Below are 25,227 nucleotides of genomic sequence, written 5' to 3'. Positions count from 1 at the left end.
TTGTCTGATTGCGTTTGGTGTCTCTATCGTGGGCGACTCGACTCGAAAGAAAGGGACCCCCGAGGAATGTGTTTGTCTTGGAGGGGGGTTGGGAGGGTCCCTATGAGCCGGTCGGTGAGACGTCCAGAGGTGAGTGGGGGTGATTTCTCGGTGTTGGTGAAAGTGTGAAGCAAAGGAAGACGATTCTTCTTCTGCTTCAACTCAGAAAAAAAATGAAGTAGAACAAAGAAATCTCTCAAGATAGACCTCAGGTACTATCTTTAGTGAAGAGAGACTAAGGTAAGGTGAGGCAAGGCAGGCGGTCCCAAGAAAAAAGAGAGAGACGGGCGGGAGGAGTGGGTTGGCCAGTCTGTGAGCTCACCACCCAGCGGCAGCAGCATCAACCTGGTTCCAGTTCCAGGTGTCAGCGAAAGACGGTCCTTGCAGACTCGCAGACGTGGTTGCGCGGGGTAACGCGGTCTTCCTTGGCGCCACACCCCTGGCTCAGCGACGGTCAGCAGCTTATCGATAGGTTGAAGCTCTTATCGCACGTGACGGATTCCACTTATTTAGGAGAGTTCTCCATAGAATCGCGCAAACAGGTGGCTGGGGGTTAATTAATTTTTGGATGAACCTGGCAGGCGCGATTATTCGTACTTCCTACCCAAGTCTACCGTAAGGTAGGTAGGTACGAATATACGTTCCTGCCTTTTCTCGATGATGGCGATTTTCTCAACACAGGGCAAGATGAAACGGCGAGGAAAGAAGACAACAGAAAGAAAAAATGCAAGAAATGTCTCGGATGTAGCAATGAGTCATCTGTACCCGAAAAGAAGCTGCATCTTAACGGAACCACCGAACCAGCAAACAGATGCAGCAGCCTGTGCCTGGATGCTTCAACATCAAAGCGTTGTCGGTTTGTCCCACCGTCGGACACGTCAAGCTGCACAAGCGCAAGTGGCTTTGCAACGTCACCCAACCTCACACACACCTTTGCCCGACTCCGTTTTCCCAGCCATTCAATAAGCATCCATCTACGTACTTTTTGTTTCTCCTGCCTTCCGTTTTCTCATTGAGGCTGACATTCCGCATTTACCCCTGAATACGAGAGAGCTGCAAACCTGCATCACCTTTCTCCTTTTCCATGCATATCTTGGAAAATATAGTCACCGCCTTTTGATCCATTTGCCTTCAAATGCAGTTTTCTCCATCTTATACGGGCCGGTCCGCTTCTTCGCCTTGCATCTCTACTTTCCGAGGTCTTCGTCCTCCTCCCGTCTGGTCTCCGCCGAGCTGAGTTTGTTTCAAGAACAGACCGCGACTCTGAAAACATGAGGCTCGCCGTGGCCGCCACCTCGAGCTGTGGAGGCCTCTGGGCCGGTTTGCCAGGCCACGAAAAGAAGAAATCCACTGTTGGGCACGAACAACGTTTGTGTCACTCTCGGAGTCATGGACACTTTGAGAACCCCGTCCTCTTTCACAGCCACTTCGGAAACACGGCGAATGCAGAAGGGGAAGGGAGAGTCATTCACTCTCTCAACAAGATTCAGAATTCAGATATCACCATTCGGGAGCTACTGTGTACGAGTACAGGCATGAGCCTGAACCAACTAACCCAATCAGTGGTACCCATTCGAAGTCCCATTCGAGCCCTGACCAGGCGCCTTCGCTAACACACTCCCGTATCTCGAGTAGTCGTCCTTGGGCGACGGCACAAAGTGCTCAGGCGTCAACTTGGCACGCGGCTCAAACACGCAGATGATGTCCGACCCGCCAAACAAGAACGTCGAGATCTCCTGGCCCTTCTGCAGCTTCTGCCCCACGCGGACCGATAGCTTGACCGACGAGACCATGGCCATGCCAATCGGCAGCACGGCGACCTTGCCGAGCACCGGATTGTCAATGACTACCAGGCCTCTCGTCTGGAGGAACTGGTAGCCCGGGGAGTCGGGCGCCTCGGGCCGGCAGTTGGGGTCCTTCTCAATGTCCTCGGCCGTCACGAAGAGCTTGCGGATCGGACGACACTGTTGATCCACTTCGAGGTACGCCGCTCCCTGGATGTTCTTGGCCTCGATGACTGTCCCGGAGACGGGCGCGTGCTGCCGGTGGTAGTTGAACGTGTTCAAGAAGGCATGCATCCAGACGCCCCCGTGGAAACAGTCCGCATACTCGCTGCCCTGGAGCAGGGCTCCGATGGTCCAGGGGAGGCCCTTGATCTCAATGATACCCGTGTCCTGAACGTTGACGATGCTCTGGTTGTAGAGCGAATTGTCGTAGGTGCAGTCCGCAGGGTAAGTGATGACCCTATCATCGTCCTGATCCGCAATGGGTCTCACGCCCGGCTTGAGATGGCGGGAGAAGAAGTCGTTGAAGGTGCGGAAGCCGCCTTCGGGGATGAGCGCCTCTTCTTTGATCATGTACTTTGGCGAGTCGACAAACGTCTGGAAGGTCTTCTCGTTGATGGACGCCGGCGTGTCCATGAAGAGCCCGATGAGCTGCGCAAACACCACGATCCAGCTCGATAGCGGGGTCAGCGGCAACCCAACCGAGCTCGGGTGGACGAGCGTCTGCTTGCGCAGCAGCGGCTGCTGGTCGAGGATGAAGTAGAACAGGCACAGGATGTCGTACACATCCTTGGCCTGGACGTTCTCGGTGGGAGTCCACTTGAGCATGTCGTTGGCAAACTTGTAGAATGTGTCTGCGTCTTCGATGCCCATTTTCGCCATGAATTCTGGGATTTTCCCCAGTGCCGACTGAACAGCCTTGGTAAGGTCGTCCTTTGGAATAAGGGACATAAAGAGGATGATGATGGGGTTGAAGTGGATGATTCCTTCGTCTACGACGGGCTCGTAGGTGTTGGGGGGCATGAAGGAACCCCATGAGGACTTGGCACCTCTGGAGATCGAGCCTGGGACGGATCCCGGCTGCTTGAGGTAGGGGTTTGACGGGATCGGCTGGAAGCCGACTTCTTCGTCAGTGGCAGTGGGAAGACCCGGCATGATGGGCGATGTTTTGCTGGAAAGTTTAGGAAGAGTGAAGAAGTCTCTGCTTGGGTTTCGAATTGGAATCTGAGTGCTTGATGGTCAAGAAGAGCCTGATTCTTCTACTCATCTCCATCTGAGGATCTCTGGCCTCATTTATAGACGAGCCAGACCGCCCTCTCCTCCTCTCTTTCCTTGATCTCAACGACGTGCAAATAGGTCAAGAGCTGTCAATGTCAACGGGGAGGAGGAGCAGGAGCGGGCACTAGTCACGGCCCGTTGCCGTACCGCTGCCGGAGAACTGAGACCGGCTTTGCTGTCTCACTTCCCCTCTGTTGATCAACGGCACCCCGCGCAGGTGTCTCGTTACTCCCGCTCCTTGACGCGTACTCGGATGATGCCAGATCGGGATACAAGATTCTAGCGTCTTGTCAGCTTGGCGGGGTTGTCAAGGTGTTTTTAGTATGTTTTGGTGTTGATCCTTTGTGATCTGCGAGAGGCTCGTTTCTTGCTTCTCCTTACAGACTTATGCCTACTTTCACTCGCGCGATGTATGAGGTAACTTGCCGGATCGTTGCAGGCGTCAACCGAATCTGTCCAACCGTTGTGTAAGCCAGGGCGGGAAGCACTGCCGGCGTAGCAACTATTGCGATCTGTTCGGACCTGTCGTAACTTTGCATCGTGGTGTTGTTGGACTACTTGGTCCTGCTTGCCTGCAATTTCTCTTAATCTCGTTTGACACCCGTAAACGGCGAGACATCTAGATGCAGGTTTCACTTGCACATAAATTTTACCACGGCTCCCCTCAGTTGCTTCACCATACCGTCGAAAGATATAGCCATAAGGGGATAGAAATATGCTCGGTCAGTTCATCTGCTTTCTTGGCGGTACGAAGTTGATAATTGAAGCCAATGGTTCATGATGGAGGTGAGGACCAGGGCTGCCGATCACTACTTACTCACCCTTCTGGTGACCGGAGCTGAGAGCCGGGAAATGGCTAAGCCATTGACAGCTGGGTAGAGAGAATTGGAACTCTCGTATTTAGTTGCGCGAATACACTTGAACACCGGTGCGTTTTGCTGTTGAGAGGCCAGAGGCATGGCATAATAAGAAGGTAGCTACCCTTTTCGCGGACACGACGGAAAGAAGACAAGCTCAAAGTGAAGCCCTAGAGAGATCACGGCATCTTGCACGTAACCTACGGCATGCCCTCGATCCAGCTCTTTCTTTCTTGCGGAATTTTGGCTTGATACTATCTCGTGCGGTCTGAGCAGCTGATATGGTTGTGCGACTCTAAAAGTCAATGACATCAATCCAAGCGCGCGGTGTCTTCTCCTCATCCTGACAGAATGCATCAAGTGCCGCAGCAGCAAATCACCCTTTCAGCGTCCCTATTGATCTATCTCTGAGATCTAGCCAGTTTCACGCCAAATTTCTGACTCAAAACCACTCAGGCACCGACGACAAGCATCTTCCTGAACGCTGCGGGGTCACCGCTTCCACCAAATGCAGTCTCAAGACACCGTGATATGCTCCCAAAGTCGACAAAGCCAAGGCATTCGACCGCCTCTTTCGTCAGCAACCCCCTAAACATTCGCTGTACCGGCCCTCCCACGGGCCACTTCCATGGAGACGAGTACGGGTGCTTCTTGCGGTTGTAGATCTCGTCCGTGATGAACGGCCGCCCCGTCTCCCGCAGGACCTTCTTGTCAATGATGCGTCATCGGACAGCGGCCATGTTCTCCCAGAAGAAGCTCCGAGGCGCTACTTTCTTTCTCTTCTCTTTCTCGTCGTTGTTGGTTCCTATGGAATCCTCGGGCTTACTATAGCTCATCTTGACGCTCGGCGGAAGCCCATTGACGTACTCCGCCAACTCGTGGTCCAGGAATGGGAGACGCGCCTCGATACTATACGCCATCTCCGACCTGTCGCCCAGACAGGTCAAGACCATGTTCGCCATGGAGGTCTTTAGGAAGACTACCAGCGCCGAGTGGAGGCTGTGCCAGCGCGTTCGAACCTTCTCCTGGGCGTCTGGGGGAATGGAGTTGAGGATCGCTTCGTAGACGCTGAGTGTGTTCTGTTTTTCTCTCACCCAGGGGGCAAACACGTCCGATGAGGGAAAGCCTCGCCATTGGACCATGAAGACGTCCAAGCCTGCGAGAGAGTCGAAGCCGGTGCTTTCTTCCGTTCGGGAGTGATCAAACATGCCCATCCCTTTGTACATGCTTCGCAACTGCGCTGCGGCGGACTCGTTTAGCGCTTCCCGAAGCTCGGTATCCTTCGTTAGCTCCGTCAATGGCAAGGCATCGTCGGGCTCACGTAGGAAGTCGGAGACTAGGAATGGGTACCCTGCAAAGTGCTCGTCTGCCCCCTCACCCGTCAGCACGATGGGGATCCCTTGCTGGCGAGGTAGCTCTGAGAGGGCGTACTTCCCGACGCTGTTCATGTCGAAGTGGTGGTGCTCGGTATGGTAGACGGAGTCAGCGAAGTGCTTTGCTAGTTCTTCCTCGTCCATGACCTTTTTTACTATATTCAAGTCTAGCCATTCTGCGGTGCGTTCTGCAATGTCTTGTCAAGTTGTTAGCATGAGTCTAGGGCGTGGGTGCACCCAATGACCTGCCGTATTCGTTATACCGGGAATCAGAAGCAAAGGAGATGCTAAAGCAAGTGATCCTATCTTTAATATCCTGGTTCCCCAGCTTCACTCCTCTTTCTCGTAGGAGCTGCGTTGTTATACCCGCCACAATGGACGAGTCGAGACCACCTGAAAGATAGATGCCGACGGGGACATCGGCTTGGAGGCGGAGGCGTACGGCATCTACTAAGCGCTCGCGAACTCCGTCGACCATCTCATCCATACTGCGTGTCTCTTTGACGGTCTAAACAGCTTGTAAGCCTATCAATCACCGTTCGGCTTATACATTCATGTGAAGCCACTTACCTTATCCGCATACTCGGCATCCCAATACCGATGCTGCGTCACGCTCCCATCTCGACCGAACTGCACCCAATGCCCCGGCAACACCTCCTTCACTCCCTTGAACAGCGTACCTTCGCCTAGAACCGCCGCACCGCTGCAGATGGCATCGACGTCCCACTCGGGCCCCCACCCCATGGGCAGAAACCCCTTGATCTCCGAGGCGATCAAGAGTTTGGCCGGCGTCTCGCTACTGTATGTCCAGAAAAGAGGCTTGATGCCGAAACGGTCCCTCGCGGCGATAACATCACCGGATCGCTCACCGTATAAGACGAAGGCGAATTCGCCACGCAGGTGCTTAAAGAGCCCGCGAAATCCGTGGTGTTGGTACAGAGCCAGGATGACTTCACTGTCGCTCCTCCCGGAGAAGTTGTAATCGAACTCGGTGGTACAGCGGCCGCGGATAGCGAAGTGGTCGTAAATCTCGCCGTTCACGACGACGTGGATTTTCTCATCCTCACTGTGTAAGGGTTGAAGGCCCGTTGGCGAAATATCTATGATTGAGAGGCGTGCGTGGCCGAGACCTTCATGACTGTGTCAATTTCCGGCAAACGATCTCAAACCTGAGTCAATAGAGCTGAGATGAAGCATGCCGACGGTAGCGTCGCTGTTTATCCATGTCCCTTCTGCGTCTGGCCCTCGATGCTGAAGGAGAGATAGGCTTCGTGTTAGTTTACTTTGCACATCGGCGCCTCGTTCCGATGATTCGTTTTGTGGACTGCCGGATTGGATGATGGCTGTTAGCCCGCACATTCTTGAGATGAAGTTTTCTGTGATTGTTCATCAGATGAAGTTCCTGCTGGTTCTGTAAGAGAGCCAAGTACGATATGGGAGTAGTTCATGAAAGAGAAGCGACCAGAAAGAGAAGGCGATGCATGTTCAGAAGTTTCCAGAACCAGTCGACAATGCTTGAATCACGAGCTGAGTCTGGCAGGAAGTATCGCTCCCGGGTCTTCTCTAAACTTTCTTCAACAAAGTGACGTTGGGTTGCATCCTCGCCGTTGGGATTCAGAGTTTCGTACAGAAGAATCAAAGTTTCGGGCAGCTGGGTACCGGGGAAGAGCAATACGTTTGCCTGTATCCCACTGTTGATGAACCACCAAGTTGTGTTGTCTGAAACTCGCGACTCCATGTTTCTCCAAGAATTCGACTCTACACGGAAGCCATGGAGAGGGAAATGAGGCGCACGGGTCGGGACAGCCTGCGTTAACCACGAAAGTTCCGTCTTGGTGAGTGACTCTCAGGCGTTTTTCTTACCTTATGTTGCAGATAGGAATAAGCTAAGGCACAAAAGAGAGCCTTCCTGGGAGGAAGTTGCCAGCCAGCTCTGGTTAAACGTCGACCAAGGTATGATTCAAGATTCAAAACCCACTTCAAACTATCAAACTATCAAAATGTAACTGCCTTCAGCGCGCCGAGAATCCGAATCATTACAGAGAAACTCGAGTCAATTGCCTGGAGCGGCCTGAATACTAGCTTTTAGTAAGGACCTATCAAATTTCGGTGACAATTCTTTATCTATTTGTGAACCAACTTTTCGGCAGAAGTCGTTGGTATAGGTCCGTATACAATCCGCGGTGGCTGCGCTCTCATGGCACTCCCCACGAACCGATCAATACTCCAACTCCGGGCCTCAAGATCATGGATTGAAACAAAGGCTTGATGCTTGCTCTTCTGAGCGGCTTCCCAGATTTTCTTCATTGCGTACTCTCTCTGGTGAAAGCGTCGCACGTCATAGAAGTTATTGACAAGCTGTTGCAGCCGTACACGCATGAATCCTCTGTATCTTCCGGGCGTCTCTGATTGCCGTGGTTCATCGTTTGTGGTAAGTGTCTCGTCCGCATCGTCGTGGTCAGGGTCAACAGCCCAAACCCACATGTCGTCGACGAGCCTATGTGCACCAAGGACCGATTTGACGCTTGGCTTGTCTACCATCAGAAAGACATTTCGTATAATGCCGCCTTCTAGAGCACTGGTTTCTGAATACACAGGTGCGGCAGAGATGATGCCTTCTTGTGTTTGACTCCTTGTGCCTCTGTCTCGGATGGACTTGAACCTTGTACGCAAGATGCGGAAGCTGGCGAGTCTCTCTTCGTCCTCTCTTCCACCTCTCTGGTCCTCGTCAATAGTCAGCTCACTAGTATCCTCTTCTGCGTCGCCTCGACCAACAGCTTGTCTGGCGCTCATCTCCTTGTCGCCACCTGCAGCATCACTGGTAGGCCACTCAAGCTTCTGCAACTTCCACTTGTTATTGATGGCACTGCTTCCCGCCCCAACCGCGTCGCGAGCGTGGAATAGAACGCCATCTCTCCGAGCCATGTACCTATCGGCTTCTTCGTCGTTGGCGAACGCCTTTGGATCGATGAACATGCCATACCCCCAAACCTTCTCCCCTTTGTCCTCCTCCCACAGACGTCTCACCCATGGGCGCGCCTTGGACAAGGCATTTTCAGTCTCCTGCCTCTGTCTCGCTTTCCATGATTCATTTTCGCGCCTCCAGTGCTCTGTGATAGCATTGTTGATGGCTTTCTCTTCATTTTCTGCATAGAGCATGTGGCGTACCGCCCCGAGACGCTTCTGGGCTTGTTCATACTCCTCTTCTGAGACTCTATTGGGTCCCATGATCAGCCCGGCTGCCCGTGAGACTTCACGTTCCTCGCCTGGCGAGACATTCATCCAGTAGCGGTTCTTGAGCAGAGAGATCTCTGCGGCGGTCAGCTGCGAGGGTGACTCGACAGCACGCTCAAGGAGATCTTCTTTGGATAGCTTAGTCGATTCAGCAATGTTCGCTGCTTGAGTTTCGGCATTTGGAAAGTCGAGCAAACGCTCCTGATCATGGGGAGCGAGTGACAGCGAGGCATCATTCTGAGAGAGTATGAATTCCTCGGATGCTAAGAACGATTGGATGAGCTCGTCTGCGTCGTCAATCTTGCGAATGACCCGCATGAATGACCTGTCATGATTTTCCATACTTTACGAAGGCGAAGACGGCATTGAGGTGTGATTTGGCAGCAGGAGCTACAGTATTCTGGCGTTTGAGTAGTGGCCTAACCATTCGCTGTCGGTTGAGGTGCACTAGATCATGGACTGATGGTTTAGCGGGCAACCCAAGGTGCTTAAACCCGTGCATTACCCCCACTCAACCAACACTTCTCGTTTGTACCCCTATTTTGAATAACTACAACCCAAACCGAACATCTAGGTCTTCTCATCATCTATGTATCACGTTCTTATGTAATTGAAAGGCAAGTGCATGATTGATCAATGGTGTGATATTTGTTCATGGAAGGTATAGATACATGTTATATGCTGGCTAATATTGTACAAAGAAACGTCTCAACCCGAGCCAACGTAGTCCACCGCATTTAGCAGTTGGTCTGGATGCCCTGAGAGTACATGGCAAAGGAATCGGCATTGTTCAATGCCTGGGAAGTGCTGAGGGAGTCGACGCAGCCCTCGTAGCCGTAGCAGACGTCGTCGGTGCCGCCAACCTCAGTCAAGTGAGTGGACTCGTGAACCAGGACGTACGGCTGGTCGGTGGCGCGGCACGAGGTGGTGGAGGCGGGGAACTGGAAGAAGTAGTCGCAGACGACAATGTAACCGCCGCTGCCAGGCTGGGCGTAGGCGACGACACCGTCGCTGCAGAAGTTGCCGACGTCGGTGCAGTAGAGGCCGGCGCCGCTCGACGTGCTGCCGAGGAGGGTGGCGGCCTTGCCAAAGATACCGGCGACGGTGGACTTTGTGCTCGACGTGGTCGACTTGAAGTACTGCTGCAGGCGAGTTCCCGCGTTGGCGGCCGTCTGGGCGTTGGTCGCGTAGGTCTTGGCCTTGGAGAGGGCGGCGGTGACGGCCGTCTTCTTGGTGCCGGTGCAGTCGGACTGGATGGTGACGCGCTTGGCGTTCAGGGACTCGTGGAAGGCGGCGTGCACCGAGGCGGCCTGGGTGCCGTCGACGGTGGCCTGGAGGACGCCCGAGTCGAAGACGACCTGGCCGGCAATCTTGTTGCTGCCCTCCTCAGCGTAACGGAGGGATCCCGTGCTGGAAATGTTGAAGTCGCCGCCGCTGCTGAGGTCGTGGACCTGGGCGGCGTCCCACTGGACCTTGACGACCTCGCCGGCCTCGATGGTCTGGAAGGCAGAGTCGGGGAGATCGGCATCGTGAACGTAGACTCGCACGCCAGTGAAGGCAACCTTGCTGACTATTGATAGTGTTAGATACTGTTTGCTTTTGGAGTGTATGAAGAGTAGTCTAGACTTACCACCAGTGCCATCGACCGAGCTCGTCGAGAACTGGGCCTTCTCAACGGGCGATCCATCGAGGATCGAGCCCGCCTTGAGAACACGAAGGGGCGTGCTTCCGGTGTTGGTGATGCTAGCCTTCAGCTCGCTGTTGCCGACCTGCTCGATTTTCACATCGAGGGGCTCCGCACGTCTGCCCAGGTTGACGGCAGCGCCGTTGGCAAGGGCGGCGAGGCAAGAAACGACAGTGGCGGCCTTCATGGTGGCTAAGTAAGGTGGTGGGACTTTAAAGAGAGTGTAGGACGAAGCCGTTGGAAGATGCTGGATTCTTCTCAAGAGGAAAGATAGTTAGCAGCGAGAGAGGAAGGCTTTATGGCTCCTCCATAACTCCTGAGAGGGAAGCCCCCTGATCTGAAGGTAACCCTTCTTGGGACCTCAAACGAACAGTAGATTGCATCACGGAGAAGAAACTTCAAGGATACGGGTGCGAAGCCGGGGCAACGTTCCACCACGGAGAATTGTCCCAGTGGTTCGGGATGCGGGTGCGAAGTTGGAAGGATGGAAATTATCCGATCATGTCCAAAATACAGACGAACAGGAAAGCTGATACACGAGGCTTCCACCAACCGAAGCGCGCAGCCGCGGATAGAGGTGGGTGTGTCCAGCGGGGTCATCTCGTAACGGATCTACACAGACTACTATAACTGAAGCCATCCCCAGCTGCTTCGTTGTACGAATGGGAGCCATGGTTATGATGGTCCAGAAGCGGCTCCCACTCCTTTAGTGAGCTTAATATGAGCCTTAAGAGGTCGTTATGGAGTAGGAGGTGCCGGGTTCGGAGTTTAAAGTAAATAGAGTAGTGGGCCAGGTCGACTCTGATTAGCTGTTTATTTTCACTACCGACAGCCGTACGCCAAAACGTGGACTTGGCAAGGTCTTGGCTGCGTGCCGTTTTGATTTAAACAACAGTGGCGCTGCTTTGATTCAGACTCGCTCGGGGCAACTTTTAATCTCGGCAGCGACAACCTCATACGCGCGTGTACGTAACAAATGTTTGCCCCGCATTCATGCTCGGTCTAGCCCCAATATCCTACAAACGTCCGTTCCCTTCATAATTCTCATCGGTTCTGCGACCTGCCTAAAGGAGCATCAAAGCCGTTGACGATCCAATCAGGCATTCCCCATTTGCCTCCTCTTCCTTGCGTAGTGGACTCGTCTGGAGCCTTTGTCAGGAGACTGTCGTGGCACAACATCGTCATCGTTCTCATTCTTTCTCAAGCCTCGATTCTCTTGGCCCCCTGAACTCATCATCACCTTTCCAGCAACCCAACATACAGACTTTGCCCCCATCACCATCAACTCGTTGAACTCTGAAGCTGTCGTATCTGAAGAAACCTCACTCAATTCTCCATTGCTTTTGCACGCTCTTCAACCACCCCTAGCCAAGAACGAGTCATCATACATGAACTCTCATCACCGTAGCCGAGGGCCTCTGTCATTCCCAGCCGCCCTAGCAATTGGCGCCATCATCGTACTCACATTCTACTTTTATTCGCCACTGCAATCCTTCACAATGACTTCTGACTCCTCCTCATCCTTCCTCAACAACCTCGAGGTGAGCCTGTCTCAGTCCGGCACCTCGCCCCCGAAAGTCTCAGTGTCCGTCAAGAACACACACTCGGACACGCCCGTGACGCTCCTGAAATGGAACTCCCCGCTTGACCCCGCCGTTCTCGGTCTGGGCCAGGTGTCCATCCAGCCGGCCGGGGCCTCCGAGCCGATCGAGACCCATGCCATCATGATCAACCGCAAGATGCCGCCCGGCGCCGAGTCGCTCATTACATTGCGACCCGGTGAGAGCGCGGATCAAATTGTTGAGCTTCGCGAGCCAAGGGTGCCGGGAGATGTGTGGGAGGCAGGCAAGGCCAAGGTAGCGATGAAGGGAAGGTGGATGGCTGTCTGGCCTGGTCTGACGATGGAGGAAGTGTTGCAAAGCCCCGAGAAGTTGACGTCTGTCGGTGCTGGTGCCGGATCTTTGATAGGGGAGTGGGAGACGAAGACTATTGAGGTTGGAAATTGAGCATTTTGCTCATAGATTAGGGACGCCGAGTATTGCCTGGTATTTTTGTTGCTTCTGGAGAGTTGCCCTCGCATCAAACTGAAGTGAGAGATAGAAATTTCAGACGCAAGCTACTCGGAAAAGGATAAGAGCACTTCCAAATCCAGCGACTGGATGCAAATTCGGGTGCTCCTGAGACTATTCAATGTGTAAATACCAGATGAAAATCAAAGCAAAGGACTTTATTATGATTGGCATCAAATGCGATACTATCATGTTTCCTCGTCACTGAATTCGTCTTCTATGGGGGGTCGCTCTTTCTCAATCCGTTGGTCAGCTAGACGTTCGTTCACATTCTTGACTCTATTCTCAAGTGGACGATATATGTAAGTGGGGTTCGTCAGCCAGTTCATCCGGTCCCCCAAGTCACTGTACTCATCCCGCCTGTCTGATGTGAAGAAAAGCGAGATGCATCCTTCGATAGGCCCAGTCAGTATTGAGATCAATCTTTCGAAAAGTAGGGGCTTAGGTTCAGTTCGAAGAGACTTACCCCAAGCAAGCTGACCCAGATCCATGACAGTAAGAAGAAGAAATTGAAGTAGACGTGCGAAAAGAAGCATAGGCAACACGATGATTCCCACGGGCACATGAAAATACCTGCAGTGGCTGGGGTTCTCGGCAATCAAATCTAAATATGCCACCGAGACTCTTCGAGCGGGAAGATTGATGAAAACATATTCAATCCAAAACCAGAAGTGCCTTGAGAAGCTGGTGTTATGGTTCTCTTGATGGATCGTTTCAGACTCTGGAGTTGTATCGTCATCTTCAGACGTGCTACCGATCTCGGCATCTTCCTGTTGACGTGTAGGGAACACGCGCCCGTCATCGCCCCGGACCTCACGTCCAGAGCTCAACTTGTTGCTGTAGATCTTGTCGTGAGAGTACTTACTTATCGCCGTCGACACTTTTTTCGCGTTCCCCAGCGCCACGAATGTGAGGGCGAGCGCAACAGCAGAACAAACAATCATAGGCTTGAGAACGCTGCTTGGCGGTTCCTCGCTCATGCTGAATATGCTGGCCGCAAACCCGAGTGGCAAGAACACCACGGTCACGTACGTAAAGAGCCGGACATTTTCTGCGTCAATTACTGAGATGTTGTCGCGGCTCTGCTGCTGTTCGCTTTTCAGCTGTTCTTTCAATGACCGTACGTCGTTCCGGTGTTTTTGCAAATCCCTGATGCGGCGGGCTGTCGACCCTTGCATCTTTCCAATGGAGCCACGGTACTTGCGCTCGTCGTTGCGTGTCCAGCGAGGTCGCTCGTGACCTCTGTCCTTCTCGCGCGTCTCCCATTTAGCGACAGTTGACAGCACATTCGAGAGCTCTTGTTCCACGACCTGAAGGATCTGCTGGTAAAATTGCCACTTTGTACTCGATGAAAGATAATCGACACTGTTTAGAGCCGAGAACGAAATAACGCCGCGTTTGTCGCCTATCTCTTGTTTCACTGTGTCGAAGATTTCTGCACTGCTCTTGATAATCTCCTTCAGAATGCCGTCGAAAAGATGTAGCTCAAGCACTTTTCTTTGCTGCCAACCTTGCCTGCCCCACGGTCGGTGCCCTTTCCACGTCAGACCACTTCGGCTATGGGTGTACTCGATCAGGTGACAGGTCCAATACCGGTCGAAGAAGTCACCAGAGAAGCGGAATCCCATGGAGGCTCGTGCCAGCCTCCAGTCTGAGTTTCCTGGCAATTCTTTATAGCTCAACGAGGGGATTCCGGGAAGTGTCCTCTCACTCTTTTGCTCCAGGAGATAGAAGCTCAGGTGAAGTTCACTCTTCCAGGTATTTAGTACCATTGTTGTTTCTTCGAGAAATTTATTCTCGTAGTGAAAATGACTGTCAAAGAAATCCGATATGGCTGGTCGCTCGTCTTGTGGACTACTAATGTAGCAAATGAGAGCAGTCTCGGCGTCTGCGTGTGGCAGCCAAATGAACCTCTTTTTCGCTGTCTCAGCTGTTCTGGTCTGCGACAGGTTGACCCAAAGCCCAATGTTGGTCAGAGATCTCCCTTCTTCGTCGCTCTTTGCCCTCTCCTGCTTGCTGAGATTCTTGCGCTTCCGAACATTCACGACCCATGTCCCCCGCCCCAAGGACTTGAAATAGCTCCTGCTTTCGCCTGGATCGAAGTCAACTGGAAGATCTTCGATGTAGTCCTTGGCCGCTTTGGTAATCACAGTGCCCGAATGAGAGCTTCCTGTCGGTTTTGACAATGCTTCCGCCTCCTTATGGAAGTCAACGAGAGTTTGTTCACTACCGCTCAGAAAATTTGGGTAGTTGTAGAGCCACTCATCCTCCAGATCAACAATACTGCTCTGGTCAATGAGGCTGTTGAAAGGAATGCTCTTTTTCATGGCTGTTGCCTTTGGCTTTTTGGGCTTGACTCCCAAGTAGACGTCAGGGGAAGGGCTCTGGTCTTCAGCTGTCTCGGCAGCAGGTAATTGGATTGCAGGTGATCTATGCTCTTGCCGCTTTGGCTGCTGTGTTATAATCTCTGCGACCTCGTTGAATGGGTGCTGTCGTGATGTTTGCGTTGCTATGAAAGGTGGCGGTGACTCGAGGTTGTCCTCGGAACTGTCTTCCAGTATAGAATTAATTCCCCAGCAATGCGTCAGAAGAATGTAGGGAATTTCGAAACTAGCATGGAAATAAAAGTCTCGATCCGCTTCGCCGACAAACAGCACTGGCTCTTTGGTTGTTGCGTCAAGCTGCCCATAAAAGAGTCCATTTGGACTCGTGGTCCGAAACAGAACATCGAAAGCACTTTTGACCAGGTCTTTTGATGACCTTTTATTGAGGCGCATATTCCTGATTCCCATCATGATTGCCAGTGCGTAACGAATCGAGTTATCCCATCCGGTCTCCGAATTTTCGTTATGATGCAACTGGGCCTCTATCGTGTTGTCCCACACCTCGTCGATCAGTGCCGGCAAGAAGAAGTCCCACTCAATGCCGTAGAATAGTGCAGTATCACTGGCATGAAACAAGAAGCGTGTCTCTCTGGAAGACCGTGTTGTAGCTAGCATGCGTTTCTTCGACACGTCGTTCTCGACTGTGAAACGCCGCAGGATGTCTCGGTGAACAATGTCGGAGCCAAATTGTCTGAAAAGCTTCTCTTCATCACTGGCAGCTTGATCTCGCCGACCCTTGTCATTGCCTTCCTGGTCCTCTTTGACATTCTTAGAAGCCTGAACATGCGCCTCCACGCCATCGCTGGGAGGGTTCTTCGTATCGAGAGATCTCCGTCGGTTCTCTTCGATTGCTGTCAGCGCTCTCCAGATCCAGACGTGTTCATTAAGTCTATATTTATTGCACCCCTCATCTTGTGCACGAGGCCAAACATGGGAAGTACGTTTGTCAGACTTTTGCAATGTATCGATCCAATATTTGTCAACCCTCTGGATGACCTGTCGTGCCAGCTCCCTGTCGACTTTGGTGTTGTAGAGGCTAGAGAACGCGGCCACCTTCATGAGCTGGAAAGGTGTGTCGGTGAAAGAGTTGCTTGGCATAAATGAACCGAAGCCCGTGTCGGAGGGCATAATTCGGCCTGTTACCCAGTAGTTCGCTGCAAAGATACTTTCTTCCGTGAGATCAACTTTCAAAAGCCACTTCAAGTGGCCACGGCAGACCGAGTCGATTCTTCGCCGCAACGGCTTGTAAGGATGATCGGGACGGAGTGTCTCGATCGCCTTCAAATGCTTTACTATTTCAAGAAGAAACAAGAATGCAAAGCTGAAGATGTTATGTTATGTTGAGCAAACACAAAAGAAGGCCAGAGGGGTCAGTTGCTAACTTACAAACTTGCTGAAGAAATCACACGATGCCCCGATATATCGCCACATGTCAAAGCAACTGCCCCTTGTTCTCCCTCAACTGAATATTTCCCAGTAGGAAGAGCACACGTCGACAAAATGTGCTCCAGGTTCCGACGGGTGACAAAGTCAATGTGATTCACTGGACTCTTGGTCGGCAGTCCATGTGGACTCACTGGGTCGTCTATTGGCAGTGCATATGGCTGCGTATCGTTGGACGATGAAGTAAATCGCATCCAGCGAGAAAAGATTCCTTGAGACTTCTCGTCTTGAGTTTTTTCGACGGGCTTGCCGTAATCTGAAGGGTGGAAGGCCGTGAACGAAGCTGATTCAAGATGCTTGCTGACATCCGCCCAGGCTGGTGGAATGAGAAGATTTTCCCATGTCTTACAAGTCTTAGTTAGATGAATCATCTTGTAGGCAATGACGATCTCTGTTGCGGTCTTCTCCTCTAAAGCCAGATTCAGTATATCAGTATTGTCCACGTCATCAAGGCTGTCGGGCCTCCACTTGACTGCTTGTCCGTCTTTGAACACAGATACAACGACTGCGATAGCATTTGAAATCTCAGCTGATGGACTTTGCAGATTTTCTGGCGTTTCGACTAGATTCGCGGGGTCCGTTTGGGCCTGGTCGACCAGTGGTGAAGTTGAGTATGTGGTCACAGAATCTGCATCATGCTGATCTGGTTCTTCCAGAGGATGAACCAAAACCCACCCGTAATGATTTGGGCCCAGTATCTGATTCTGGAACCCCAGTACTGTTTTGGAAATTTCCAGATAATTCAAGTATCGAAGGTGCATGCGCTTCGCAAACTCAACTGGGACATTTGTATCGTGTGTCCCAATATTGGTGATGATGCATTGCTGCAAGAGTGTTTGCTCATAAACCATCCACTGCGTGGTAAGGTTGAGTCTTGACGTTTTATCCTCAGCCCTATATCGCGGCCATCTGTCATGAACATAACCTAGAAGACGGGATCTCTCAAGATCGATGCTAGGAATTCGCAAGCCGTACGAGGTGAACTCTCGACGTAGGTCTTGCCTCATGTCATGAAGTTGCCTTGCTCTGTCGTCCACCCAATATGGCTCGTCCATGTAGCGATGATCTGCGGAGAATACACCAGAACAGCCAACACCCAAAGAGCAGCTGAATTGCATCAGATCGCCGTACGCATTGACGGTAGCCGTAACTCCGTCATCCCCAAAGGAAGCGTAGCATTTCGAGTTCGGCGCCTCTAACCAGTTGCTGATCTCATCATCTCTGGGTTGAAATATTTCAGGCTTCACACCCGTCTCTTCGTGGCCACCTGATTGACATTAGTTTATGAATTTGGAGAAGGTAGTCTGTGTCCACTCACGCTTCATGTAGCTCTGAGATACATCGCTGTTCTCTCCAGGAACATCGTACACCTTCCAGAAGGGCTGCTGTTCCACGCCAGTCGTTTTCGGTGCCGGTAATGGGCGCTCGCTCTCAGAGTCCGACATGCCTGCGTTATGCAAAGTAATCGTGACTCGTAGCCTGCTCACTCGGTTGAGCCAATTTACTTTGAGAGCCTGGGCGGGGCCAAGCCGCATTTATATGCAGGTTGCCAAGGCTTATGCGGTGACGAGTATCGCAAAGTACCTTAGGCAAGGATGTGGAAGACATTTCCCACTGGGGTCCTTCTGACCTTGGCTGGCCGTATCTTTTGGGTTGCGCGCGCGAATATCAATCACGAGGCTATTTCCGCTCTGAGCTGCTGACTGCATGTTGCTTACGCCACATCACCGGGGGGAAGGTGTGGGTGACGGCAAGGCTCTGGGAAAGCTGGCAATCCTGAGAAGAGTAGGCAGGCTGAACCTCCCCAAGCCCCAGCATCTTGACTTACATGCTTCAATGTTGCCTTCCAATTCTTGTTCTTTGAAAACCGGACTGCATCGTCACTGCCCTTCTGAGAAGAGGCCTTGAACGCCATTTGAAGACACGATACAAGTTCCTAGACCGGGGCCAGAAAGCTCCTCAGAAACAATCTGGTCACGCTCTTGGATCCGCAAGGCTCTGAGAACGGCCTACTGGAAGGCTTCAAGCATGTTCTGATATCACATCTCATGCTGACACTCATGAAGCTACTGAACAAGGTGCGCCCATTTCTACCGAAAGAGAAGCTGACGGTAACACAGACAGTAGCTCTAGCCTTGCGTTTTGCGGCTCAGAAGTCTCGTTTTCCTAGGCGCGGCAGAGCGTGCTGCCAAGATGGATGGTGTAATCCTGTGAGAAGGCCGTGGTTGCACTTGGAAGCCAAGCCTCATGTGGTTTTCAGTTTCTGGTGAATGTGCATGCTATCTCAAATCCCTTCGGCTAAATCCTGCTGAAGAAGTTTGATGCTGCTATTTGTCCCATTCCGCTACTTTCCAGGCACTTCAATGTCGGGCTCAAGATTTGACGAACCGGGCTTGGTGCTCCCTTTCTCACAAGAAATCTCGTCGCTCGTAGCACAGGATTAATGGTTCACCCTTAGTGGTATAAAAGCTTGCTCCACGCTATCTTGACGAGCCTGCCAAGCCATCGCGGGGCGAGAAAGAGATTACTGAGATGCACAACGAGTCTTTTGGTCGGGCACGTCATGAGCGGCGAGGCTCTAGATCATGTCCGAATGGCTGCTAAACCAGAGAGGCCCTCGTGCCATTCAGTCATTCAGCCTTCTACTCATATTCCGGGCTGAACATGCTACAAAGCTTGAGAGGAGACTTTGAAGCTTAGGGGGTTTTGATATGTCTCATCCGTGAAACATCAGGAGTGTAAGCGTATTCTCCCACTGTTTGCCATGTCAGGCTTCATGATGTGGCTCAAGCCTGTCCACCGCCATGATAGGCTTCTATGCGGCTGAATGTATCAAGCGTCACTCGTCGGGCATCAGTATGATGGTTTCATAAGTACGCGGTGTTGTTTGTAGACGAAGAATACATGAAGGTTGCGGCGGTCTGCTTTGCTCTTCTAGGCCGGTCTAAACAGATGGCAGCAACACAGCATTGATAGAAGAAAGGAAACCCATTTTTTTCAACCGTTTCAGTACATCCATCTGTTGAGAGCACCCTGTCAGTAAGCACACATAGCGTTCTGAACATCAGATACATGTAACGACATCCGATATTTTATGTACCAAAAATGACCTCGCAACGCTCAGCCAAACGTGACATCGTACACTATCATATAAAACACAAAGGGACTCATTCCTCCTATGGACAAAACCTTCACCAACACCCCATCCACCCACACAATCAAGGCGGCACCCACCCAAGCTCCTCAATAGGCCACTGAATCCAAAGCCGATGATCCTGATCCAGCACAGCCCACGCCCGCGAAATCAAATGCGTAGCCCACCCCTGAAGCCACCACTCATTCTCCAACCTCTTCAGCAAAATACAAAAATGCGAAAAGATCGCAACAGCCTCCTGCGTGTGCCCGGGACTCTTCAACAGCGGCAAGAAATCCTCCGCCATGAGATACTTCCACACGAACGCGTCCGTGATATCCATGCCCCTCCCGCCGTCCCACAGAAACACGCTCAGCGTCCGCCGCAGCTCGTCGATGGCGCGGTTGTAGATCGGCAGGAGCGCGGCGTTGGCGCAGGTTTTGTTGACGAGGCGCTGGAGGTCCGCGAGGAGGTCGGACTGGATCTTGGACTCGTCGCGGGTGTGCATGTAGCGCTCGCGGCCGTGGTTGAACATTGGGGTCAGGGGCCCCGCGTAGGTGTGCGGGTCGAGTTCTTTGAGGAGGGAGCGGGTGCCGCGGAGGAGGAAGAGCCAGTCTGGGAAGGAGGACTCGCCCATGATGAGGGAGTCTGAGGATTTGCGCGGGCAGGCGAGGGCTTTTGGGGAGGTGTTAGTCCTGATTGCTGTAGATTTGTGTGAAATAGGGGTAAAAGGGGGTGAGTGACAAAAAACATACCAAAAAAGATGGTCAGCACCGAGAACAGATACAACTTTTCACAATTCTCCCCATCTAGAGCGCCCATCAACCCCATGGCCGTACGGCTCGCCATCTGGTGATACGTCAGGGCCCGGCTAATAAAGAAATCCCGCCTCTCGGGCCTATTGTGCGCGAGGTGCAGCGCCGACACGCTCAGCAGCGCGCGCATGACGTAGTCGCACTCGAGCGCCAGCCGGACGACGGGCACCTTCCACATCTGCCGCACCACGGGGTCCGTCGAAAGCGTGTTGAAGGCGAAGGTTGTGAAGTTGTGCATGAGTTCCAGGTCGATTAGGTTAAGGGAAAGGTCGTCGATGCCTCCGCCATTGCCGAGGCTGAGACCACCACTACCGGCCCTGGCCCCGGCCCCGATGTCGTCACCGTTGACGGGCCCTCCCGGGGTCGAGAGGCTGCCCGGCGAGCGCGGGACGGATGAGGAGGAGTGTCGTTGGGACTGGAGGAAGTCGCAGGGGACGGCGTGTTTGATGCAGTTCCTACATGAGGGTTTGTGTTCGTCGCACTGTGGGGGTGGTTCTTTGTCAGTTTGTCTCGGTGCTTGGGGTCACCTATTGCGTAACAAGAAGAAAATCGAGTAAGAGGGTATGGAAAATAAGACAAGACATGAGATTGAGGGAAATGAAATGAGATGTGATGGTGGCATCAATGAGAGTGTGTGAGAAAGGAAAGGGGGTGGGGTGTATGTCGCAACACCAACACCCAGGTAGAAAAACACTCGTAGCAAACGATTTGCAACACAAAGAATGGTATACTAAAGAACTCACTTTAATCTTTCGGTTCTTACACGTCCTACACCCCGTCCTCGACTTGGGATGCGACCGCCTCGAGACAACAGTCGCGCCAGTATTCGCCGTAGCAGCACCGGGAGTAGTTGTAGTAGTACCACCAGGCGTGCTCCGCCTCCCAGCACCAGCACCCGAAGCCGAGACCGTCGTACTCGTCGTGGACGAACCACCAACGCTGCTGCTCGCCGCCAAAATACTCCCCAACGGCATCGCAACGCTAGGCGACTTGGTGGTGGTGGTATTGGTACCACCGGCAGCAGTCACCCCAACACCACTGTGAGGCGTCGTCGCCGTAGCCGTCGGCGTCGAACCCGGCGCCGAGGACGAGCCGCCGGACCCATCCATCGGGCTGTCCATCATTTACCGTACCGTGCCGGGTTACGCGGCAGCCCAGCCACTTCGACTTTGGTCAGCGGTGCGCAACTCGCACACAGCAGCCAACCAACCAGCCAGCAGTCTCCCCCCTGGGGACGCTTAGGCCGCCGCCGCCCCGGAGTAGGTAAGCAAAGGGAATGTGAGAGGGGCAGGTCACAACCCGTGTAGCGATCGGCGGGTGCGCGCGACGGTGGCGGAACCACGGTTCGAAATGCGAGAGTATGACCGAGGCCTGCGCAAATTCGGCAAAGCCTGGCTCGGGGCAGAAAAACACCGGGGACGCGGATTTTGGCAAGAGAATGGTGGCATGAAAGGAAGAGGAAGGAAACCAGTTTCGAGGGACGTGGTTGGCGGCGGCCTCGTTTTTCTCGGATGCAAGGGCTACGGGGTTCCGAATACGAGAAGGTTGTTGAGGTGTGCCCGCGGTTTCGCAAGTAAGAAGAGCGGAGATTGGCTAAGCTCCGTGCGGGCCGAAAGTCAGGTCTTCTCTATCAATATAAAGAGGCGGACGATTCCGTCTATATTCTAGATTAGCAAAGATAATGGAACTACTAGATAGTCCTAGGTCGCCGAGGCTCTCGTACTGGCACGGATTGGCATACCTTCCTCAGATCACAGGGAGGCCTTAGGCTCGATGGCGGTGCTCGAGTTTGTCAAATTTCACGTCAAAAGCTGCAACGTTCATTGATCCATTCCATTGAGACGATCTATCAGCGCTGTCTGCTCGCCTTCTACTCATGCTTTCTGTTGAGACCCAGGCAACACGCTTGTCTCCCTTGGCCCCTCATCTCTTCCGTTGCCTCTCCACGATTGAGCCGCCGAGATGTCGCGGGCTGTACCTTTCCTCTAAATTACCATTCTTCCCCTACGGTGACTAAACAACTATGCAATGTGACCGAAACCATTAGCAAAAAGATTCCCATGCCGCCGCCATGATGGGATGAACGAAGCATTTTCTCGTCCTGCGTAAGTCAGAAGGGGGTGTCAAGGATATCCGCGTCGATTGAAATTGGAAGTTTTCATGAGTACGTCGTGTGAATGGTTGATGAGGAGTAGGGAATTCGTTCGAGAAGTCGAACGTGATGTCTCTTTTGCTTGCTTTCGCGCACGTCGGGAAGTGTTGCACGATACCGCCGGTTCCAAAATAAACGCCACTAATCGTCAATGGCATCCGCTTCTCAGCGCTGACCGCTGTGGGCTACACCGCCCGTGCTGTGCTTGCCAACTTATTTGGCGTGCTTCTTGAAGGCAAGAAGCTCAGACAGGCTGCCCAGCGGGCATCCGTGCTTGAGGAAGTCGTGCTGAAGAAGCTCGTCGGCAGAGGCTCTGCTCTTGACGTCTACGCACAAGCAGACCGACAGGAAAGCCTTGAGCTCCTTGCTCAACTTCTCGGGCTTCTTGAGGCGCGGAGTACCGTTGGTGGCAATCAGGTAAAGAGCCTTGAGGGGCTCCTCGTTCAGGTAAGGCGGCTCAGATTCGATCATCTCAATAGCCATGATACCCAGAGACCAGATATCAACCTTGGGGCCGTACTCCTTCTGCTTGACAACCTCAGGGGCCATCCAGTAGGGCGTTCCGACCATGGTCGCACGCTTGGACTTGGTTTCGGTGAGCTTGGCGCAGAAACCGAAATCGGCTATACACTTGGTTAGTAGGTGCGCAAGAACGGGTATTGCGATTCACTTACTAATCTTGACATTGCCACGAGCGTCCAGAAGAACGTTGTCACTCTTGATATCGCGGTGAATAATGTTTTGGGAGTGGAGATGTTGCAGACCACGGCATGTCTAGATCCTGTTAGTATTGACCCGCTGGTGTCATATATCGGTGAGTCTCTTACCTCCAAGCAAATTGTGGAAATCTGCTCCTCAGTGATGCTGGGGTTGTTATCAATCACATCCGTCAGAGCGCCACCCTCCATGTACTCCATGACGACCCAGAGCTCAGCGTTGTTGTTTCGCAAGAAGGCGTCCAAAAAGTTGACAATGTTGCGATGCCTGCTGTCCTTCATGACCATAATCTCGTTCACAATCAGCTCTTTCCTGGGCTGGTGAGCAAGATCCATCTGCTTAATGGCAACTTGAGCCTTGATACCCTGAGCACGCAGGACATCACGGGCAATGGGAGAAACAGCGGTTTCCTTGACCTTGGCAACGTAGACTGAACCCGAAGCACCCTGTCCAATCTTCTTTTGCTTGGAGTAGGAAAGGTTGGGGTCGTCCTTGGATACGGCCTCCTTGAGCTTGGCCATAACCTCGGTTTCGGACATGGTGGACATGCGCACATCTTGCTTGCGTTCTTGCGCAGGTGGCTTGGCAGTGAGAGCTGCCTCGGCGGCCTTGACGCCATCGCTTTGAGGGGCGGCGGGCTGAGCCTTGGACACGTTCAAAGGCTTGACAGGAGCGGGCAGTCGAGACGGTGGCGGAGCCTGAGCCTGAGGAGGTTGCCTCTGCTGCTGGGGGCTGCCGTTGGGATACCGTTGCTGCTGGCTCGAGGGCTGGTCTTGCCGAGGCATGCGCTGGCCCTGGTTGGGATCTCGCATGGAACTGGAGCTTTGTTGCGAAGTCATCGGGGGACGGTTTGGCGTGCCCGCGGTGGTGGGCGGCGATGGTGCCGGGCGCTGCGCACGCAGGCCATTGACTTGCTGCTGCTGCTGTGACGGCTTGGGTGCTGGAGGGGCTGCCCTCGAAGGGTTGTATCTGTCTGTTTGTGGGATGGAAGAGCTGCCGCCGTAGCCACCAATCTCTTGTTGGGCCATGGGCGTCTTGGTTTTGGGGATGGAAGCGTTGAATACTTCTAGGTCCCGCCGGTTTTGCTCCTCAATCTCCCTTTCTCGGGAACGCTGCGCCTCAAGCTGCTTCATGCGCTGCTCCTCGCGAGGATCCGGCTGGTAGTTGGGAGCCATACCCTGCATTTGCTGGCGCTGCTGCTGCTGTTCCGTGGGCGAAGGCCGGCGTTGTTGGCCTTGCGATGACGGCTGGGTATTGTAGCTGGGTTGACGCTGGGCCTGAGAAGGCGGCATAGGCCTAGGCGGCGCAACTCCTGCACCGCCGCCGCCATAACCAAGCTGCTTGTTCTGCTGACTGCTGGCGGGAGGCGTAGGTGTGAGGCTGGAGTATTGCTGGGGGTTCTCGGCGCGCTTGGTCAGGTCTGAGTAGAAGTCGAGGACCTCAAAGACAGCCTGGGGGTTGCGCTCGTAATCCTCCTTTGTGATGGCGGATGAGTTGAGGAGCTTCGACCATTCGGGTGGCAAGCCGACAAACTCGCCAGTCTGGGGGTCAAAACCAACGTGGACTGCATGGGAGAAGTTGGTGGGGTTGCTGACACCGCCCATTCCAGGGCAGGCGCCGTAAATAAGATCAATCCATTCGTACAAGTCGTCGTCGCTCTTGACACGAATTTGCAACGTCTTGGTCTGGCCATCGTCCTCGCCGGGGCTGTTTGACGAGCCGCTAGGGTTTCTCTTAATCTCGAAAATGGTGCCAGCGGCCTCGACACGGCCGACGTTGACGACGTCTTTCAGGAAGAGGGTATACGCGACCTTGCCACCCTCAGTCTTGTGGAAGTCGAGCGACTCTTTTCGCAGGATGAGGTATTTCTGCTTCCACGGGTTGATAAAGTTCTTGGACTCCTTCACGGAAGCCCAGCCCTCCTTCTTAACAGCGACGCCTCCCATGCCATCGTTCTGATTGCTCTGTTGGCGGGCGATGGGGAGAGAGATTGTGGAGCCGGTGTAGGTCGAAGTCGCTGTGCTCCGGATAGGAGAAATAGCCATGTTGGCCATGCTGCCGGGTAGGGTATTGCTTGGGGTGAGGGCGAGACGAGGTCGATCGGTAGGTGGTCGTGGCGCCGGGCCTGGGTTCATGAACTGGCCGGACGAGTACACACTGCGTTCGTTAGCCATGATTGCTGCGCAGCGTGGGCGACGGCGGCGGGCGGCGAGGTCTGCATGCGACGAAGACGTGGGAATGAAATGAGAGAGAGTCGAGGTGGTG

The 25,227-nt window shown here is 53.2% G+C and overlaps 8 protein-coding genes across 8 annotated transcripts; 1 reads left to right on the top strand and 7 right to left on the bottom strand.

The window, feature by feature from the left end:
• Positions 1-1,598: 1,598 nt before the first annotated feature.
• On the bottom strand, positions 1,599-2,978 carry CPAR01_08843 (phosphatidylserine decarboxylase; the record flags this gene model as incomplete). The annotated part of the gene is made up of 1 exon (XM_060493110.1): positions 1,599-2,978. One exon carries the CDS (start codon positions 2,976-2,978, stop codon positions 1,599-1,601), a length of 1,380 nt encoding a protein of 459 aa, XP_060347240.1.
• Positions 2,979-4,680: 1,702 nt separating this feature from the next.
• CPAR01_08842 (asparagine synthetase) lies at positions 4,681-7,069 on the bottom strand (the record flags this gene model as incomplete). Its single annotated transcript, XM_060493109.1, has 5 exons — positions 4,681-5,528; positions 5,698-5,839; positions 5,902-6,431; positions 6,501-6,707; positions 6,856-7,069. The coding sequence occupies 5 exons, from the start codon at positions 7,067-7,069 to the stop codon at positions 4,681-4,683; spliced, it is 1,941 nt and encodes a 646-aa protein (XP_060347239.1).
• Positions 7,070-7,455: 386 nt separating this feature from the next.
• On the bottom strand, positions 7,456-8,907 carry CPAR01_08841 (uncharacterized protein; the record flags this gene model as incomplete). Its single annotated transcript, XM_060493108.1, has 1 exon — positions 7,456-8,907. The coding sequence occupies one exon, from the start codon at positions 8,905-8,907 to the stop codon at positions 7,456-7,458; it is 1,452 nt and encodes a 483-aa protein (XP_060347238.1).
• A 395-nt stretch (positions 8,908-9,302) lies between these two features.
• Positions 9,303-10,436, bottom strand: CPAR01_08840 (metalloproteinase; the record flags this gene model as incomplete). The annotated part of the gene is made up of 2 exons (XM_060493107.1): positions 9,303-10,135; positions 10,196-10,436. 2 exons carry the CDS (start codon positions 10,434-10,436, stop codon positions 9,303-9,305), a joined length of 1,074 nt encoding a protein of 357 aa, XP_060347237.1.
• A 1,312-nt stretch (positions 10,437-11,748) lies between these two features.
• On the top strand, positions 11,749-12,255 carry CPAR01_08839 (uncharacterized protein; the record flags this gene model as incomplete). Its single annotated transcript, XM_060493106.1, has 1 exon — positions 11,749-12,255. The coding sequence occupies one exon, from the start codon at positions 11,749-11,751 to the stop codon at positions 12,253-12,255; it is 507 nt and encodes a 168-aa protein (XP_060347236.1).
• Positions 12,256-12,506: 251 nt separating this feature from the next.
• CPAR01_08838 (uncharacterized protein) lies at positions 12,507-18,060 on the bottom strand (the record flags this gene model as incomplete). The annotated part of the gene is made up of 5 exons (XM_060493105.1): positions 12,507-16,023; positions 16,089-17,412; positions 17,464-17,659; positions 17,730-17,790; positions 17,864-18,060. The coding sequence occupies 5 exons, from the start codon at positions 18,058-18,060 to the stop codon at positions 12,507-12,509; spliced, it is 5,295 nt and encodes a 1,764-aa protein (XP_060347235.1).
• A 1,303-nt stretch (positions 18,061-19,363) lies between these two features.
• CPAR01_08837 (uncharacterized protein) lies at positions 19,364-21,214 on the bottom strand (the record flags this gene model as incomplete). Its single annotated transcript, XM_060493104.1, has 3 exons — positions 19,364-19,980; positions 20,034-20,574; positions 20,837-21,214. The coding sequence occupies 3 exons, from the start codon at positions 21,212-21,214 to the stop codon at positions 19,364-19,366; spliced, it is 1,536 nt and encodes a 511-aa protein (XP_060347234.1).
• A 1,244-nt stretch (positions 21,215-22,458) lies between these two features.
• Positions 22,459-25,136, bottom strand: CPAR01_08836 (uncharacterized protein; the record flags this gene model as incomplete). Its single annotated transcript, XM_060493103.1, has 3 exons — positions 22,459-22,868; positions 22,920-23,019; positions 23,073-25,136. 3 exons carry the CDS (start codon positions 25,134-25,136, stop codon positions 22,459-22,461), a joined length of 2,574 nt encoding a protein of 857 aa, XP_060347233.1.
• Positions 25,137-25,227: the final 91 nt, after the last annotated feature.

This window comes from Colletotrichum paranaense, assembly GCF_030867605.1.
Source record: "Colletotrichum paranaense strain IMI 384185 chromosome Unknown Scaffold_7.1, whole genome shotgun sequence".
Lineage (NCBI taxonomy): Eukaryota > Fungi > Ascomycota > Sordariomycetes > Glomerellales > Glomerellaceae > Colletotrichum > Colletotrichum paranaense.
This window is presented reverse-complemented; position numbering and strand designations above follow the sequence as displayed.